Raw genomic sequence first — 20,755 nt, 5'->3', positions numbered from 1 at the left:
GTCTCTTGATGGGACTCCAACTGTTACGCCCCATCGGCTGTAAAAAAATTCCTACCTACAGCTAAACACAACTCTTACACCGCTTCTTACAGTAAAGCAAATATCCTGTTGTTTTAAATGTTTAAGAATATTTAAATGCACGTGTTTGCAGGGCTGGGTTTAATGACCTCGTACTGCTCAAGTGCTTGTTTCCGCTCAAGCTCGAGCTGCCGCAGCTGCTCCACGGCTTCCTGGAGCGCCTGCTCCTTGACGGCGCGCTGGTTCTCCAGCTCCTGCTTCTCCGCCTCCGTGGTCCGAATGGCCTGCTGCTGCTCCGAGTGCCATTTCTCCAGCTCGGCCCTCTTGGACGACTCTTCCTCCAGCAACCTGCGATGCGAGCTCGGCGTCAGACCCGCCCGGTCACCGCCCCTGACCCAGCAGATGACGGAGCACGCCAGAGCCGCAGAGAAGCCTGGGGGTCATCTAACCCACCCCTCATTTCACAAGAAGGAAACTAGATTCACAAAGTGGCTAAGGTGACTCATGAGTCCTGCTCCAAGCTCTGTTTCACCCTTTTATGAAAAAAAAAATGACAATAAAAATAACATGAGTTGAAGGCTTAATGGGCCAAGAAGGAAGTGTGTTTTCTCAATTAATCCTCACAATAAACTTAAGTACTATTATTATTCAGTTCAGAGATGAAAAAAGTGAGGCCCAAAGGTTAAGTGACCTGCACTAGGTCATTCACCTGGCAGGCAGGTGGGCAGGGCCATGTTTTGAAATTTGCCGGGTTGCTATAACATTAAAACATTTTTTATCTAGCGAAAACCTATCACCAAGGAAAAAGCTGACTAATGAAAGCAAGAGAAGAAGGAGCTGACAAAAGGTAGAGTAAGCAGACACCATTTACTACCGAAGCACTGCCTGTCAGGCTCTTCACCTTCACTGCTGCTAAACCTCCACAATTCTGCAAGGAGTTATTATCCCTGCAGATGAAGTCAAAGGGTTTAAAAGTCTGACGCACAGGTAAGTAATGGATTTCAACCCAGGCCTGTGTGACTTCAAAATGTTATCTTTTAATAACAGGCTACCTATCTGAGAATATCCAGCTATGCCGGTATTTAATAAATAAATTAACATGCAGCCCTACCTGTACCCAAAGTGTAGACAATGCGGTTAGATGCCAGCCCAGGACAGGACGCATCTCTACCAGCTTGACCATCAGAATTATGGTAACAAGCCACACGGCAGGCCAGTAACTACTACCTAAGAGCGTTTGCGCTTCTAAAACCGACAACAGCAGAAGTAACGTAACAGACTCTACAGCCCCTATCTGACTACCCCAATCCCCATCCCCAGTCCCACACCATGGTAAGGATTCCCTCTACAACATCCTACAGGGTGGTTCTCCAGTTCTGTGTGATGGGCCACGCCTCACAAACCGGGTCAGTTTATTTCTGGCAGCCTTGATTCTTATAAAGTTCTTCCTCAGGTAAGAAGAGCTCTCCCATCCCCTACCCTGGGTTCCACAAGGGCCAATCTGCACCCTCTGAGACGTCCCTCAGAGTGTGACATCCGCAGTCAGCACAACACTGCCAACGTGGGCTGACCAGTGCAGAGTGGACTCACTCAGTGTGTATATATTCCACACCGTCCATGTGCTTTTCTAGGCACAGGGGATACAACAGTGAATGAGACCGGAAGGATTCTTCATCCTAGTGGTGAAAGTCTGGAGGGGAAGGGACATTTGCAGGAGGTTAGGCTGCCCAGCCTGAATCCCCTTCACGTGTCTAGGGATGTCTTGATGGAAGCCACTGACACAAAGGAGCAGAGACAGTGAAGAATTTATCTTTTGGTGGCAGCAACATCTAGTGTCAAGTGATGGCAGGAGCAATGGGGACAACTGACTGACCGACCCATGGTGCCAGTGTCGACATCAGTGGCACTCTCGCTGGGCTCTTGCCGTGGCCTGGTCGGGGCTGCTCAGCCTCCCTTGGTTCCTGCCTGTGTTCAAGGCCTGGCCACCTGCCTTTCTGTGGAATTGGTGAGTTTCTCAAGAACCTTCCAACAAATGCTTTTATTGCTTTAGCTAACTAACCCAAGTTGGTTTCTGTGGTTTACAAACAAGACTCCTGACTAAAGACTTGAACCTTTCTGTGCCTCAGTTTCTTCATTTATAAAAAAGGAATAGGAACTATACCTACCATCAAAGGTTTGCTGATCCATTAAATGTGATAATGCAGGTAAGGTACTTAGAACAGTGCCTACCATGTCATAAGTGCTGAATAAATATCAGCTCCTATTTTTATGGTGGGACTATTACCTCATTTGCTCCGAATACTTCATGAAGGCTGCCTGAGAGTACATGAGGTTTTCGGCAATCAATCATATCAGGGAAGTAAAACCCTGAATCTTTTCAAATGAGCTGCTATTAAGCCAAGTATCCTGGATCCTATACTTGTTCTGTTGATATTTTAAATTATCTTCTTGCTCTAAAACCATCATTCCAGCCTGTCAGCACCTTTTTTGAATGCTTATTTGACATTCTATACATTGTATATCTTCCCCATCTGCAGATGAGCTGAAGGAACAGAAACCAACATACTCCGAGTGACTACCAAATCCAGACGTTACACGAAACTCTTTGCAAGCATCTCCTCCTTTACCCTTCACAACAACCCTACGAGCTTATTGTATAGATAAGGAACTGAAGGCTGCAAGAAATGAACTAACTTTTCTAAAATTACACAGCTAGAAAGTACCAGGGTTGGGAATCAAACCCAGACCTCACTCCAGGGCTCAGCGCCAACCTGCCTTCAAATACATGAAGAGTATTATCGCATGGAAGAGACTGTTGTTCCACATGGCCCCATGAGTAGAACCTGGCTCCATTCGTTCAAAAAAGACTCCCTGGTCCCTTACTGTGTGCCATACACTGTACTAGCTGCTGGGAATACAGACCTAAGGTACGCTCCTAGGCCTCACAGACACAAAAATTTAGTGGGCGGAAGTTATAATCGGACAGACTATGGCTCCGTCTCACGAACTTTCCAATAATTGAGTTGTCCAAATGTTAAATGAACAGTTTCCTTCCGAGTTCCCATTCAGGAGAGGATAGATAACCTTCAGGATTACACGTTAAAAAAAAAAAAACCTTCAATTTTAGTGGGGGGAGAAAAAAAAAACAAGATGCAGATGGCTCAAGTCAAAGTTCTTGTATTTAAACAATTCACTATAAAAAACATCTCTGGGAAAACTTAAGACACTGACAGAGAAGGCACCATCCATTGGAAGAACAATGAGATGCCAAACATTCCAAGAATGACTTGCTATTGCTTAAAGAAAGGACAGAGGCTAACTAAAAAGCCCTCTAGGGCTTCCCTGGTGGCACAGTGGTTAAGAATCCACCTGCCAATGCAGGGACACAGGTTCGAGCCCTAGTCCAGGAAGATCCCACATGCCGCAGAGCAACTAAGTCCATGCGCCACAACTACTGAGACTGCGCTCTAGAGACCACAGGCCACAACTACTGAGCCCACGTGCCTAGAACCCGTGCTCCGCAACAAGAGAAGCCATTGCAAGGAGAAGCCGACGTACCGCAACGAAGAGTAGCCCCCACTCACCACAACTAGAGAAAGCCCGCACGCAGCCAAAAATAAAAATAAATTAAAAAAAAAAAAGCCCTGTATATACACCCTCAGCCTAAGATCATGTTACAGTTCATTAGTACCAGACTTAAATGTTTCTATCTCAACTCCACGATGACTTCCCTTAATTTCCTACCCAGAAAGGCCTACCCTGAGGAGTGGGAGCAAGGAGAAAGCCCCCTTTGCCAATCTGACAGAATGTCCCTCTGAATCAGGCCCAGCCTCCTGTGACTTCGGGAAAGAGATGGACTCGCCTCACTTAAAAATGACCACTAGAGGGCGCGAATCTGTCCACTTCAAGTTCCAAAAACTAAGGTAAAAGAAAAACAATTTAGAGTAGTAAAATTCATAAAATGGCCTTATATACCCCAAGAAAATGTAGTTAGTTTTTGTGCAGTAATTTCAGCTTATTGGAGCAGAGCTGTATGTAGTAGTTATGTTTGCATTTAAAAGGTTGAAACCATTTTGCCATTTACTTAAATCAGAGTGTACAAAATAATTAGCCAGAGGTTTTTTTTTTTTTGGCCGCATTGCACAGCATGCGGGGATCTTAGTTCACCGACCAGGGATAGAACCCGTGCCCCCTGCAGTGGAAGCACGGAGTTCTAACCACTAGATCGCCAGGGAATTCCCTAGCCAGAGCTTTTTAAATAACAATACTCATGCCTGGGCTCCTATCCACAGATATTTTGATTTAGTAAATTTGTGACAGGCCCTACATGAGTATTTTTTAAAAGCTTTATAGGTGATGATGATATTTACCACTGGTTAAAAACTACTGGCATCCATTATCCAAAACTGTCTTATTCAAAACATCACTCATTCTATAAACATGAAATAACTAATACTTTAATAAATTTCTAGAGTTATCTGGTTCCCTTTATGATCTAATCTCTGCCGTGTCATAATTAACCTCCCTCAAAGCTTTAGAGAAGTAAATATATATAACGTATCCCACCTGTGAATTCTCTGCACGAGGCGATCTATAAACTTCTGACACATCACAAATGATGAGGAGTTCCAAAAACGTCTAATGTCCCTTAGAATGTCTCTCTTTGCAAGTCACATGGGCCCAAACCTTCCCATGCAGTGGATGGTGTGCTAACATCACTGCCCAATGACAACAGGGTGGTGGTGGTTCCCATCCCCTGGTTAACACCATGGTGAACACACACTTGTGGGACCCATAAATGCCAGGCAATGTGCTAGGCATTTAATTTTGTGTTTAGAAGATAATTTTTTCCTTAATAGAATCAAACTTTTCAAAACCTAATTCATTTATTTTTGAAGTCATTTTTGGCAACATACATAACGAAGAAACCTCCTTCTTTCTTTCCTCCTGAAGATTAAAAGAACACCTGTTGCTGCTCCACGTGTGGCATGGCAGCCATGGAAAATGTACCCCAGGTCATCCCACAAGTGCTCCTAAAACAGGGGGCGTAGCTTAAAGCACAAGATATGCCTGCACTGACCAGCTGAAGTTTTTAGCGCTGCATCCCCTGACATGACATCTTAAAGAAAGCAAATGGGGAAGCAAGTTAGAAACTGGGAGAGGGTAGCTGAGGCCTGTCTTTAGCCCTAGAAGCAAGGGTCTCCCAGCGGCCCAGACTGGGAATAAACAGCCCAGCCAGCCAAGCCTCCAGGGTCTCTCCAATCTGTCAGAGACCCCTCCCTCTCCAGCAGAGTTAGTCATTCCTAGAAAGTGTATGAGGAGTCCAGGCAAAGCACATAAAGCACAGAGGATGAGGCGATCGGCACCTGGCCTGAAGCTTCCGCACAGTCTCTTCATCTTGCCGGGCCTGCCTCTCATCCTCGAGAGCCTCCTGCAGCTTTAGGTACATGTCTTCCAGCTCCCGGACCCGCTGCAAATACTGTTCCAGTTCAGAGGACTTCTGGGCAACCTGTTCTTCCATCTGCTGCCTGATCTGACGGTATAAAAGAGTCGTGTTTAAACTCAGGTTGACTTCACCCTCAGGGAAAGCCTCCCGCTCCACCCCCACCCTGAGTGAAGCCGCAGCACAGCCCACAGCCGCAGCCCATCAGGGTGGGCAGGGCCCCGTCCTTCACTCCCCGAAGACCGAGGAAGCAAGAGCACCATACCCAACACCAAGACCCAAGAACACAACCAAAGAGTCTGGGTACACAAACTACACCCTAAACGCTGTTCTCCTGCCCTGGTATGTTTCTCATCCCTTTCACTCCACATTTCAGACTCAAGAAAAAAATATTTCCCTGTATAATTTCTCTTTAAACTCCTTTCTGTCTTAAAATCACCACCTTTCTACCAAGAGTCTCCTCTAAAGGGAATGAACCTTTCCCCAGTCAGAACAGCCGAAGGGTTAAAATAAGGTGGAAAGGAAAGACTGGCCTGCAGTGAGCCCTCCTGCACTTACCTGGCTGCCCAGCACCCCGTCCTTTCTCCCTCCCTAAGGCACCTCCTGCCCGGGGGACCTCAAGCACTTAATTAGTGTTCTAACACTTTTATGGTTTCTCCATTCTAGCTTAAAGAGCTTTGAATCTCTGCCTTATAAGTTAAAAGACAAGGACATCCTAAATGCACTAACATACACATTAGCATACGTCTCTGCAGTTTATAAGATAACTTTTACTTGCATTAGCTTAGTTCACCCTCATAAGGGTCATGAAGGATCATATGACTATCCCCCTAATTTGAAAAAGAGAAACGAGTTATTCATCAGCAGGAGCAGAGGGCACGAACCCAGATCTTCTGGCCGCGAGGGCAGCACCCCCCACGTCACACGTGCCTTCTTCTCGCGACACAAACATGTCCACTTCAAGTCTGAGCAAAAAAAGGTGCTAAAGGAAATGTCACAGCGCCTATTTAATAGGCCCTGGGCCCAGCCCTCTCCCACACACTGCAACTCATGTGAGGAGACCTGCGTTCCAATTAACCAGCTTGCTGCCTGAAGCGACCTGGACCTTGGGTCTCTTGGGGATGAGAACCTCTAACCAGATGATGAGTCAGAGCTGCCAAGAGCGGCAGACCAGCATTCATGTGTTCTCCTGACTTCAGAACCCTCACTTTGCTCATGACAGAGGTGCAACGTCATGGAACTTATGCTTACTTTTTCCGTAGCTATTTATTTTCCAAGCCAAGACTCTGAAGGATGAAGGGGATGCTATTAATAACTGTACCAGGATGGCAGGGACTGTCGCAGGCAAACCAGGAACTTTAGTCCTCCTACCCACAGTACGTATCATCCCATTCCATAAATTTCTACGAGGGGGTCTTGAGTGCAAGGTTTACCTTTATATCCTTGGCATGGTGCCTGGCATATAGAAGGTGCTCAATAAACTGATAATGAATGAATAACAAACATGTAGCTTCCCCAGGAGCCCACTGCAAGTCAGCAGCAGAGCCAAGCTGGCAAGATGATCTCACTCTAGCCTCCCAGCTCTTCACCCTCCACCAACCCAGGCTGGCCTTTGCCCCTCTGCCGACCGGGGCTGGCTCTGTGAGTTAAGGCCGCGGCACCTCTGGGCATGTGGTACTCACAAGCTTCTCCCGCTCCAGCTCCGTGCTGAACCTGGCCTGCAGTTCCACTTGAGTCTGAAGGCGTTTCTTTTCTTCCTCTGCTGCCCGAGATGCTGCTTCTTCCAGTTTCTACCCAAAAACCCATCCACAGAAAAGCAGGGAATATTACAATGGAAGTGCATTTGGAGAGAAATGGTCACACTTAAACATTATGGAGGAAGTCAAACATTCTCAGTGTTCAATAAAGACAGAATAAAACTTGTAGATCCACTGGAATTCCATTCCAACAATTTACCCAGTCAACATACAAAACAAATTAGGTAAATGAATGATTCCTAATAACTCTGAACAACATTTTGCCAAGAAAATTTTAGTACAGTCATTAAGTTAAATTCACTTGCAAATGCATTCATGAGGTTCGAATCTATTTCTTGAGCTTGTCCTATACAGTTTTGTCATCTTAACATTATTCCTTAAAACTTTACCAGAGCTCAACTTCCCAAAGGGTGCATGAGGAACTCCACAGACCCTTTCCCTGGCAAAACAACATTTAGAAGAAAAGCAAAAACAACCATTTAAAGTCTCTGGGAATTATCCTAAAGGCATACAGCAGACGGAGAACACTTATCCAAGAAAATCAACTAAATCTCAGCAAGAATAGTGAAAGTCTACGGCATGTGAGCCACGGTGCGGCCCCCTCTCTGCCTACTGCTCCCCCGGCCATGGCAGCGGAAGGAGGCTCTACCCCATGGCCATGGAACCAAGAACACAAGGCTCCCTCTCTCCTCAGTTTCCAATCTAGGGCTAAGGTATCTCACAGGAGGGTGCAGACAAAACAATGTTGCTTGCCATTCCAATAAACAAAGAATATTGCCCACCATCAAGCCATCAGCCACTGCAGCTGTCCCAGCAGTGCACCCTGAGAGGAATTCAGGATGGAGGAAAACAGGATACTGGCCCTAGATAGTTAAGATGCATATCTAAGGAATAATTTTAATGAGCTCAGATTTGCATCTTCCCATATATTGAAAAGCACTAAAATCATTAACTTGAAATATCTGTTTTTTGTGATTAGCAGTAACTACATGTTTTGTTTTGTTTTTTTCAACAAAAACTCCTACGTATCCTGGCTCCCCGCTTACCTCTTTGGAACAGTTCCTCAGAGCTGAGAAGCTTTCTCCCGGGCTGGCTAGAGTCCTCAGCAAAGTTCCCGAATAAAACATAACTCTCAGATTTTAGGCTGTGTGTTTTTTTTCAGTCGACGAGACCAACAAACTAAACCACAGGCCAGCTAGAAGTCTGACAGGGGAAGCCAGGGGAAGACAGCAAAGAGCCCCCGTGTAGTAGGAACAAGTCTCAAAGATAGGTCTCATAAACTACATGTGGGCCAGAATTTAAATATCAGACTGTGGGGCAAGGTAGGTCCCAGGGCATTGTTGAAAACAACAGAGCAATCACTGTGAGATGAACAACTGGAGGTGATACCAACAGAGGCAGCCGGCTTAACAGAGAGCTGAGAGACTAACAGAGATCAGAAATGGAGACAAAGAGCTCTGCTGCCACATACAAAAATAAGCTCAAAATAGATTAAAGACCTAAATGTAAGACCAGTTACTATAAAACTCCTAGAGGAAAACACAGGCAGAATACTCTTTGACATAAATCACAGCAATTTTTTTTTAATCTATCTCCTAAAGTAAAAGAAATAAAAGCAAAAAGAAACAAATGGGACCTAATTAAACTTTAAAGCTTTTGCACAACAAAGGAAGCCACTGACAAAGCAAAAAGACAACTTACCAAATGGGAGAAAATATTTGCAAATGATATGACCAATAAGGGATTAATATCTAACATATATAAACAGCTCATACAACTCAACATCAAAAAAACAAACAACCCAGGGCTTCCCTGGTGGCGCAGTGGTTGAGAATCTGCCTGCCAATGCAGGGGACACGGGTTCGAGCCCTGGTCTGGGAAGATCCCACATGCCGCGGAGCAACTAGTCCCGTGAGCCACAACTACTGAGCCTGCGCGTCTGGAGCCTGTGCTCCGCAACGGGAGAGGCCGCGACAGTGAGAGGCCCGCGCACCGCGATGAAGAGTGGCCCCCGCTCGCCGCAACTAGAGAAAGCCCTCGCACAGAAACGAAGACCCAACACAGCCAAAAATAAATATAAATAAATAAATAATTTTTAAAAAAAAAACAAAAAAAACAACCCAAAACCTTGTACACTGTTGGTGGGAATGTAAACTGGTACAGCCACTGTGGAAAACTGTATGGAGGTTCCTCAAAAAACTAAAAAGCAGAACTACCATATGACCCAGCAATTCTACTCCTAGGTTTTTTTGGGTTTTAATATTTATTTATTTATTTGGCTGTGTCAGGTCTTAGTTGTGGCACACAGGATCCTTGTTGCAGCATGCAGGGTCTTTTCGTTGCGGCACGCGGGCTTCTCTCTAGTTGTGGCATGCGGGCTGCGGAGCGCGCAGCCTCAGTAGCTGCAGTGCATGGGCTCTCTAGTTGCGGCACGTGGGCTTAGTTGCCCTGCAGCATGTGGGAGCTTAGTTCCCTGACCAAGGATCGAACCCGTGTCCCCCTCATTGGAAGGTGGATTCTTAACCACTGGACCACCAGGGAAGTCCCCACTCCTGGGTTTATATCCGAGAAAAACAAAAGCACTGATCTGAAAAGATACATGCATCCCAATGTTCACAGCAGCATTATTTACAATTGTCAAGATATGTAAGCAATCTAAGTGTCTATCAACAGATGAATGAATAAAAAATAGATGTGGTGAATACATATCTACAATGGAGTACTACTTAGCCATAAAAAATAATTAAATTCTGCCATTTGCAGCAACATGGATGGACTTGGAAGGCATTATGCTAAGTGAAATAAGTCAGACAGAGAAAGACAAATACGGTATGATATCACTTATATGTGGAATCTAAAACATACAACAAACTAGTGAATATAACAAGAAAGAAGCAGGCTCACAGATATAGAGAATAAACTAGTGGTTACAGGGGGAGGGCAAGATAGGGGTAGGGAAAGTGGGAGGTACAAACTGTTGAGTGTAAGATAGGCTTAAGGATGTATTCTACAACATGGGGAATATAGCCAGTATTTTGTAATAACTGTAAATGGAGTGTAACCTTTAAAAATTGTATAAAACAAAAGAATGCCAAAAAAAGCCCTGCTGACACCTCGGTCACCCCAGGGCACTGTGTACACGCCCAAGGTTGTGCTTTGGAGGAGGACAGTCAGAGGCTGCACACCATGAGGCAAACAGACTTCACTGAAATAATCCAGCCAAATCATGAAACAAATAAATGAGCAAACAACAATAACAAGCCTTTGGGGGAGAGGCGAAAGCCATATCTAGAGTTGCTATAATGTATTATCTAAAACATCCAGTTTTCAACAAAAAATTATGAGATGTGCAAAGAAAGAGAAAAGTGTGACTCATACACAGGGGAAAAAAGCAGGCAACAGAAACTGACTTTGAAGGGGCCCAGATACTGGATTTAGCAAAGACTTCAAAGAAGTTATTATATGTTCAAAGAACTAAGGAAACCATGCTTAAGGAAGTCATAGATGATATGATATCCCATCAAACAGACAACATCAATAAAGAGACAGAAATTATAAAAAAGGACCAAATGGAAACTCTGGAGTTGAAAAGTACAATAACTGAAATGAAAAATTCACTAGAGGTTCTCACACATACATTTGGGCTGTAGGAAGAATCTATCAAAGATAGATTGATAGAAATTATGCAATTTGAAGAACAGACAAGAAAACAGCATCAGAGAAATGTGAGACACCCATTAAGTACACCAACATTCACATAACAGGAGTATCTGAAGTATAGGAAAGAGAGAAAGGAGAAGGAAAAATATTGGAAGAAATAGTGACTGAAAACTTTCCCAATTTGATGGAAAATATTAACCTACACATCCAATAAGTTCAACGAACTCTAAGATAAATACGAAGAGTTTAACACATACCTCATATCATACAGACATACACATCATAGTAAAACGGTGGAAAACCAAAGACAAAAAGAAAATCTTGAAAGCAACAAGAGAAAAACGATTCATCACACACCAGAAAACACCAGTAAGATAGACAACCAACTTCAGAAACAAAGGAAGTCAGCACAGAGTGTGGCATTTCTAGCAGTTGCAAAGGGAGAACCCCGCCAGGAATCTGGGGCCTTAAACTATGCCACATCCCAGGGCATAGGTGCTGCAAAGGAGGACACAAAAGGATGCTTGAGCTTGTGGTTAGCAGGTGCTCAGTGATTCAAGGCAGACAGGATCAACCCAAAGGTGCCCCAAATAAAGACCATGACCACACACTGGGGACTCAGCACCATACCCAAAATTGTGATATACACAACCGAGGAAGAAAGTTTCCCAATGAATATCAACTATCTCATACAGCCTGTGGTACTTGACCTCCTAGCCCTGAGATGGAAAGAGAAGCTGACCCAGACTGTATCTTTGACTCCAAACAATAAGTAAAACCGCACAATTCTAACACTAAGGGTCTTCCAAGATCCTCATGAGTGAAGACGGGAGCTAAGGGGGAAAACCTAAAAAAGCAATAGATCCTGTCCAGTTCACCAAAAGTGACCTTGACATCCTTAGGGGAATACAATTTCTCATCTTTCTCTGACAAAATTCAACTGTGCTCATTGTTCTTACAAATGTTCTTTTCTGGTCAATGAAATGTCCCTGCTACCCTGAGACCCTCATACTTTCAAGGGCTGGGTAAACCAGGGCGTCTCACTCAGTGGTCTAGATATACTTCCTGCGAGCACTGTTCACAAAAAAAATCTCTCTACGGCTGCATTAACCTAGTCTTGGTAGAACCAAAGCTCTACCAAGTAAGTAAGGTCGCTGTGGCTTCTGCAGTGAAATGAGAGCCTGCCCCCAGCCCAGCATCCACTCCCACCTTCCTCACGGTCTCCAGCTCCTGCTGCTTGTTTTCATTTGCCACCTGGAGCTCCTTCATCTGTCGCTCCAGCTCCTCCTGCTCAGCCAGCAGCTTCTTCCGGAGTTCTTTCCGACGCTGGCGGGCTTCTTTGTGTGGTGGGGGGCTGCCCAGCTTCAGCAGATGGATGGTAGAATGGATGGCTGTGAAAGGCATGGGAGAAAAAACAGGGAATACCCTTTATTCTTTGTAAGCCTAACATGTAAATGGCATAGTGGGAATAAAACCAGAGACCCAGGATAATTCTGATCCTGCCACTGAGCAGTGGTGTGACTGTGAGCAAGTCACAGAACCTCTTACAGCATGGGTTTCTCATCTCTAACATGAGAGAGATGACCTCTGAAGTCCCTTCCAGCTCCAAAGTTCTGTAACTGCCTATCTGTGCTTAAACAGATCTTGATTTGGGAATATCACACACATTTGAGGAAATCCCAACACTTCCAACTCCCTTTCCTATACTTCCCAAAAGGCCAAGTAAGAACATGACATAGCAAGGGCTGAGATATAAAGTTCCTGGTATCTGATTTGCTACCTGCTGTATTTAGTCTGCCCCTCATCTACACCTTATGAAACCATCTCCCTATATACTCCCTTCCCGAGGTGGTAATAGCAGCTACCATTTATTGAATATTTGTTATATGTACACCCTTTACATGCATTATATAATTTTTACGTGAAATCTGATTTCTTTCCTGATTGTTTCAATTATTTAAAGAGCTAATACTTTCACATTGTTCAAACCCAAAAGCATGAAAGGACATAGATGAAGTCTCCCTCCTACTCCTATCCCCCAGTACTGAGTTCTCCACTCCACTAGCAACTAATGCTAACAGTTTCTGTGCATCTTTCCTGAGATACTTTAAGCATATACAAATAAACATGTATATACGTTCTCCATCTTCTGTTGACACAAATGTTGGCATAACACACTCTTCAGAGCCTTGGAGAGCTTTCCATATCAGTACATACTGCACAGTACTGCACAATTCTCCACTGTGTAGCTGTACCATAATCTGTTCAACCACTCCCCCATTAATGGACATTTAAGTTGTTTGCAATCTGTCACAAACATTTCTGCAATGATGTGTCATTTTTTAAATGTGCAACTATATCTTCATTATCTAATTATGAACCCTCACAACAACCTGAGAGGTCGATACTATTATTTGCCCCATTCCACAGAAGAAGAAAGCTGCTACAGAATTCCTAACTCAACCCCAGAAGCCCAGGAGAGAGGATTCAGACCCAGGTACACTTGCCTCAAACTCTTAAACTACATCAAAATGACCATAACTTTCAATAAAACAATTTTACCTATGTTCAAGAATATAACATTCAGAATCCTCTTTCATGATTAAAAATAAAATCTCATAAATAGTGTTTCATTCTTTACTAATTTTGGAGTAATACTTTAGTTTGAAAGTTATTAAATCAGAAGTTTGCGTTCTTGAGATAAATTATTTGAAACTAGTGATTTCTTGTGAAAGTAACAGATCTTGAAAATTACCTGAAGTATTCAAAAGCTATTGCACAATTCCTTTTTTGTTTTACACATTACTAAATACTCAAAATGGCTACTTTAAAATTCTTTACGGTCCTTAAAAGGGGAAATTCCATGTTCTTTAAATAGTAAGAGTAAAAAAACCTAAAATGTCCAGTTTATAATTTTCCCACAAATTCATCAGGCAAATGAAATTGATGAAAATTTTGGGAACTCCTCTCAATTTGTTTTTTTTCTAGCTACTGCTTCACATAGAAATAACTATAGACAATGAGGAAACAATGCCGAGTATCTTTAATGAGATCCAAAGCTGAAAGAGCTCTCAAGTTATGACAAGTAATAAAAATTACCTTACCCTGAATCCACTCTTGTTTCTTCTTCTTATCTGAAGCACTGATTTCAAAGGTCTTATCAAAACATTTTATGAGAAAAAGGCATTTCTTTCCATCTTTGTCAGGCAAGGACTAAGACAGAAAGCAAAATTAGTCTTTAAAATCTTATTTTCAAGTATTTAGATTAAATTCAATCTTAATTATTTATATAAGAAGTACCTATAAATGAATATTACTGATTTACTAATGCTGCCCCCTAGGCAACAGTACTTATGGTAAAAATGACCCTGGATTAGTGTACTACACCTAGACTGGGAGAACCAACACCCCCTGATGGGCCATGCTTTGGGCTTTCCTGAGCACAGCAACTCTTGTACCTTAGCACATCTCTTACGGGAACCCTGGAAGATATACCCATGGACTGTTCCAATAGGTCTTGACTCCTATGGGATATGAGGCTTCTAACCCAGGGTGATTCCCACACCCTCCAGATGCGTCTCTCCCTTCCTTGCACCAGAGGTATTGTTGCTGGCAGGCTGTGGTTCTTGTCCTATATCCTTATAAGTAGACTGGTATGGCCTGTGGTAATCTTGTGAGTCTCCATGTTTACTTGAATCTAAGAAGACCCCTTACTGGGCACTGCATACCCTAAGACATTAATACATACCATTTCATCCATCAAAACACATTATTGTTTATGAATGAGATCTTAGGTATTTTAAATGTTCTTCAACAAATACAGATGTGGCAATAGTTCAGCTATAAATTAAAAACTCAAAACTTTATGTTCTTGAGGACTTCACTTCTTTACCGAATTAGCAGCTGCGACTAAAATATTCTGAAAGTCACCCTAAGTATTCCAAGGCAATGCTCACATCTTCTTTTGGTTTATTTATTACACTCAAAATGGCCCAGGTTTTCTGATATATTCATGATTTCAAACACTTTCTTACTGAATTTTTTTTTGCTTTCTTATTTATGACTCCATTTTATTCAAGAAATGATCCCTTAAATGTACAAACGAGATTTAATCCCTATATTTTATTCTCGAGTATAAGAAAATGAATTCACATTAGAAAAAAATGTTGTCAGGTATCTAATTTTTTGGTTCAGAAACTATGGCTACTGTATGCCTATTTTATTTTAGAAATGTAAATTTTAAGATTATTTTTAAGGCTCTGGAGTCTAGAAGAAGGAAGATAAACTACTTGAACAGCAGGGGGCAGCACTAGAAAGAGGTAAGCGTTGACTCTTACCTCCACACAGCAGTTCTCATCCAAGAGAATGTCTCCTTTCTTATCTTTCAGATCCTCACTCACATAGTAAGAAATTATGTTGGGTTTTAGTACAAACCAGCGTTCAGTCCAGTTTTTCCGTCTATGGCCTTTTTTCATCATGTAACCCTATGAAAGATTAAATCTGATATAAACTCCTGTCCTTTTATTTATAAGAGCTGATACCTCTTCCTTGATATTCTTGCCTACTCCATTATCTGATGTGTGGCCTTGAATACATGAATATCAAAGGTTCTTGCCCTTTGTGGATCATGAACCCTTTGAAGAGCTACAAAGGCAGGGCACTATACCCAGTCAAATTCATGCAAGCATGTGCAGATAAAAGTTTACGTAGAATTTTAGACACTCAGAGATATCTCCTCCCCCCACCCAAACCCCCCAACCTCGCCAAAAGCTATATGCAGATAAGAGACTGCAGGACCCCTGATGTTAACAGCATTGTGGGGTTTCTTTTTTTAATACCTTATCTTTTAGGGATGCCTACTGAAATATTTATAGATAAAACGAAATGTCTGGATTTATGTCAAGATAAGACAGGAGAGGTCAAAGTAGGCGGGGAGGATTAACCAGGTATCAGTGATTCCTGGGGCTGGGTGATGGGTATATGAGAGAGTTCATTATACTATTCTATCTGTTCCCTTTAAAACAGAAAACACAAACACATGCACACACGCACACACACAGCGATTCTGAGATTCTCAGTAAATCTAGACCTAGACCTCACAGTGATTCTCAGTAAATCTAGACCTCCATCAATGAAAATGCTAAAAGCTATCAGTCAACTTGGCCAAGCATATCTTCTCAGCCAGTCACCCTCTGGCACCAAAGTACCTCTCTACCTGACCTCTCACGATTCTGGAGAATGAACTCTGCTCCAAAGGAGCAGCAAAAGAACTGGACCAGTAGTTAGGCTACTGGCTTCTAAGTGTAGCTTCTATGCTCACACTTACTAGCCCTGTGCTTCCTTCCCATATATCAGCATCAAAGATGTGTGATTAAAAATTTTACTTCAGCAAAACTGTACACTTATTATAGGCCAAAATGCTTCAGGACTATTCAAGAATAACTCACATTTTAAATAGTAAATCTATAGGTGCTGATAGCTTGTGGTAGACTATACACATTGTTAAATATATGATAATATCTTGGCTGTATCATTTGATTATTACACTAAGTTCTAATCATATTACTTGTTCAGTTTGCTAATCCTTGAACATTTAAGCCAAAGCTATCTCATACTGCAATTCATCTGTAGTTCCATATTCTGCCATCCTAAACTGTCTGGAAATTCTCTTCAGACAGAGACCACGTCTCATAACTCTTTGCAGCACCAAAAACTTACACAAATTAAGCCTCAATTAATTGTTTTGATGGGCTCCATTTGAAGAAAAGAGCAAAAACAATATCACCTAACAGAGCAAAGAAAGGACCAACGTAAGGAAATCCCAAATCAGAGCTATTATTCAATGTAATAATGTAAGAAATCTAATCTAATCCACTAAAAATATATAAATTCTACTTAATAAGCATTAAGCCTCCCATATGTGTATCAGATGCTATGCAGGTGCTGAGAAAACAAACCTTATAATCTAATATGATAAACACAACTTTACTATATAAAGGTATTTTTTCCCAAAAGTGAGAATATTTTTATGATTTTACAAAAATAATACATATCATATATATAAAGAGAGATCAACATGTATAAACATATATAATAGTAAGTCCAATAATAAGAAAAGAACAAACAATAAAATAAAATTCACAGACATCCCACAATCCAGCGGCAATCACTTTTAACATTTTGGCACTCATCCTTCCAGACAGCTCTACAAACACAAATCACATTGCATGAAAGGGATGACAAGACACCTACTGTTCAACAACCTGTTTTTTTCACTGAACTATATGCCATGGGATCTTTCAGATGAATAAGTATGGATGTACACGTGACATAAAAGTACTTTAAAAATGCTTAGAAATGTGATCATTTAAACAGTTCTTCCAAAATAGTAACTTCCCAATGCTTAACTGTAATTCTTTACAATGAAAGCCTAACACAAGACCGGGAAAATAAGAAACTTTATTCCTGTTCTAAATCAGTGTAAAAGTATAAGTGACTTAGACTCATCTTTGTGATGCAAATTTGTTTTATTTCAAACATGTCAAATTCTAAAGGTGAGGAGAAATAGTGTTATAGGACTCTTACCTGTTTCAGCACATCTAATATAAGCTCATTAAAGACCTCGTTAATTGCCATGGACACTGTCTGCCGATCCATGCCTTTGCTAAACTGTCCATTTCCAATAAGCTCAATCAGTTCCCACACGGAAAGGCCATCTTTACTGTCATCAAAGTTGATTTTATAATTTTCAAATTCTTCTTGTTGCCAACCTCCTCCCATAGCTTCTGTAAGTTTCTTAAGCAGGTATTCAATCTATATAAAGAATTTTTAAAACATTATTTCATAGCAAAAAAATAACTTTTAAACTTAGGTATGTACCTGTGTTACTTACACTGAAAGGTCAATTTAGGAAATATTCTTTTATAGTTCCAAAAGTGTATCTTTCAAGAATCATGATACTACCAGGGAGAAGGGTATGGATAAAATGCCATTGATTCTATATTAAACTAGAATAAGTAATCAAAACCTGGAACCTTTAAGAGTATAGTATATTTGCATACAGAACTAAAGCAAACTGCACACATACTATCATACACAAACTAATTGATGTGATCTGATTACTTTGTTGGATTTCAATATATCAGAATATTAATTTTACTGAACAATAAGCATCTCAAAGTATGTAAAAGTTAGTCACCAATTTATTAATTTTCCACATAAGCCAATTATTTGAAATTAATGCTGCTGCTTCTCATTAGAATGCTGACAATGTTGTAAACAATGGTGAATTCCTAGCCTGGGCCAGAAAAGTCTATTAAATGCCAAAACACATAGCTTTGTATAGAAAAACAGTAGAAAATACTGCACGCGTCCTTCCAGACAGCTCTACACACACACACACACACACACACATCACATTGCATGAAAGGGATTACAAGACACCTGCTGTCCAACAGCCTGTTTTTTTCAGATGAATGAGTATGGATGTACACGTGACATGAAAGTACTTTAAAAGTGTAAATGAAATAGTAACAGTTGAACAAAACAGTGATGCAATAATACTGAATGAGAATTGATCTCTCTTATCTTCTGGAAAGCCTGGGTATCCTACAGTGCTCTCTCAAACTCAACATGTCCAAAAATGAATGAATCATCTCTACCTTTCAAATGGCTTCTCCTCCAATTATGGATTTCAGTTGGGAACAACACCATTCACCCATGCCAGGACCCTTTTCCCCACTCCCTTACATCAAATCAGTGACAAAATCCTACTGTTTTCACCTCCCTTCTTTAAACCCTGCCTAGCTCCCTATCACCTCAAAGATAAAGGCCAAGCTCCTCTGTGTCCCCTGTGATCACCCCTGCCTACTGTCTCTAACATATTTCCTGCCATGCCCTACTGCAGATTTTACACTCCACCAATAACCACCATCAACACAGATCCCAAGCATGTTCTGTAAAGGGCTAGCTTGTAAACATTTAAGACTTTCTACATCTCTGGTATATGTTCTTCTTTGTTCGGGTTTTTTTTTTTTTTTTTAACAACCTTTAAAAACGTAAAAACTATCTTAGCACATGGGCTATACAAAAACAGGCTATGTGGGCTGAATTCACCCAGCAAGCTGTAGTTTGCCAACACCTGCTATAGATTATAAGTAGTCTACCCATTTAACACATTTTTTTATGCCCAACTCAAAATAGTCCAAAATGTGGACCAGCAGCATCAGCATCACCTGGAAGCCTGTTGGAAATGAAGAATCTCATACCGCACCGAAGACCCCAAAATCAGAACCTGCATTTTAACAAGAACCCCCAGTACTTCCATATGCACATTAAAGTTTCAGAAGCACTGCTCTGGTAAAACTGCTCTGACCCAGGTCAGGTGTGCCTCTTCTGTGCCACTGCACTCAGCATACTGTATTGAAATTATCTCTATACTCATACGCTGCCCCCTGTAGATTTTCTGAAATCCTTGTAGGAGGGACAATGTCCCACTCATCTTTGGATCTCTAGAACTCAGAATCATACATAGAATGTAGTAGAGGTCAATTAATGAAATGGAAATAAACTAAGCTAGGTCTCAATTTTCTCATCTATGAAATGGGTATAATAACACCTATCATACAGAACTACTATGGGGATAAAATGGGACAAAAATAGAACACTGTGCACAATGTCTGGCACAGTATGTACTCCATCAATGTTACTTCCTTCTGCACTGAGTAGAATATTATTCAACCATTTGACATTACATTTAAGGCAGACTGGTTCAAGATGGAGGAGTAAAAGGACGTGCACTCACTCCTTCTTGTGAGCGCACTGGAATCACAACTAACTGCTGAACAACCATCGACAGGAAGACACTGGAACTCACCAAAAAAGATACCCTACATCCAAAGACAAAGGAGAAGCTGCAATGAGACAGTAGGAGGGACACAATCACAATAAAATCAAACCCCATAACCGCTGGGTGGGTGACTCACAAACTGGAGAACAATTATACCAGAGAAGTCCACACACTGGAGTGAAGGTTCTGAGCCCCATGTCAGGCTTCCCAACCTGGGGGTTCGGCAACAGGAGGAGGAATTCGCAGAGAATCAGACTTTGAAGGCTAGCGGGATTTGACTGCAGGACTTTGACAGGACTGGGGAAAACAGAGACTCCACTCTTGGAGGGCACACACAAAGTACTGTGCACATCAGGACCCAGGGGAAGGAGCAGTGACCCCACAGGAGACTGAGCCAGACCTACCTGCTAGTGTTGGAGGGTCTCCTGCAAAGGCGGGAGGTGGCTGTGTCTCACTATGAGGACAAGGACACTGGCAGCAGAAATTCTGGGACGTACTCCTTGGCATGAGCCCTCCCACAGTCCGCCATTAGCCCCACCAAAGAGCCTGTAGCCTCCAGTGCTGAGTCGCCTCAGGCCAAACAACCAACAGGGAGGGAACCCAGCCCTACCCATCAGCAGACAAGCAGATTAAAGTTTTACAGAGCTCTGCCCACCAGAGCAACACCCAGCTCTACCCACCACCAGTCCCTCCCATCAGGAAGCTTGCACAAGCCTCTTAGATAGCCTCATCCACCAGAGGGCAGACAGCAGAAGCAAGAAGAACTACAATCCTGCAGCCTGTGCAGCAAAAACCACATTCACAGAAAGACAAAATGAAAAGGCAGAGGACTATGCACCAGATGAAGGAACAAGATAAAATCCCAGAAAAACAACTAAACGAAGTGGAGATAGGCAACCTTCCAGAAAAAGAATTCAGAATAATGATAGTGAAGATGATCCAGGACATCGGAAAAAGAATGGAGGCAAAGATCACGAAGTTGCAAGAAATGTTTAACGAAGACCTAGAAGAATTAAAGAACAAACAAAC

The 20,755-nt window shown here is 42.1% G+C and overlaps 1 protein-coding gene across 2 annotated transcripts in view; it reads right to left on the bottom strand.

The window, feature by feature from the left end:
* The window catches only part of SWAP70 (switching B cell complex subunit SWAP70), a 77,273-nt gene that overhangs the window by 2,357 nt on the left and 54,161 nt on the right, over positions 1–20,755 (bottom strand). For both annotated transcript variants that reach the window (XM_068555610.1, XM_068555611.1), the window contains exons 4-10: positions 17,464–17,691; positions 15,216–15,362; positions 13,983–14,091; positions 12,088–12,269; positions 7,144–7,251; positions 5,385–5,551; positions 168–366 (exon numbers count right to left, since the gene is read on the bottom strand). In XM_068555610.1, coding sequence (XP_068411711.1) covers positions 168–366; positions 5,385–5,551; positions 7,144–7,251; positions 12,088–12,269; positions 13,983–14,091; positions 15,216–15,362; positions 17,464–17,691 — 1,140 coding nt within the window. The remainder of the gene's footprint in view (positions 1–167; positions 367–5,384; positions 5,552–7,143; positions 7,252–12,087; positions 12,270–13,982; positions 14,092–15,215; positions 15,363–17,463; positions 17,692–20,755) is intronic.

This window comes from Eschrichtius robustus, chromosome 11, assembly GCF_028021215.1.
Source record: "Eschrichtius robustus isolate mEscRob2 chromosome 11, mEscRob2.pri, whole genome shotgun sequence".
Taxonomy (NCBI): Eukaryota; Metazoa; Chordata; class Mammalia; order Artiodactyla; family Eschrichtiidae; genus Eschrichtius; species Eschrichtius robustus.
Note: the sequence above shows the minus strand (reverse complement) of the source record. Positions and strands in the feature narration are given on the sequence as shown.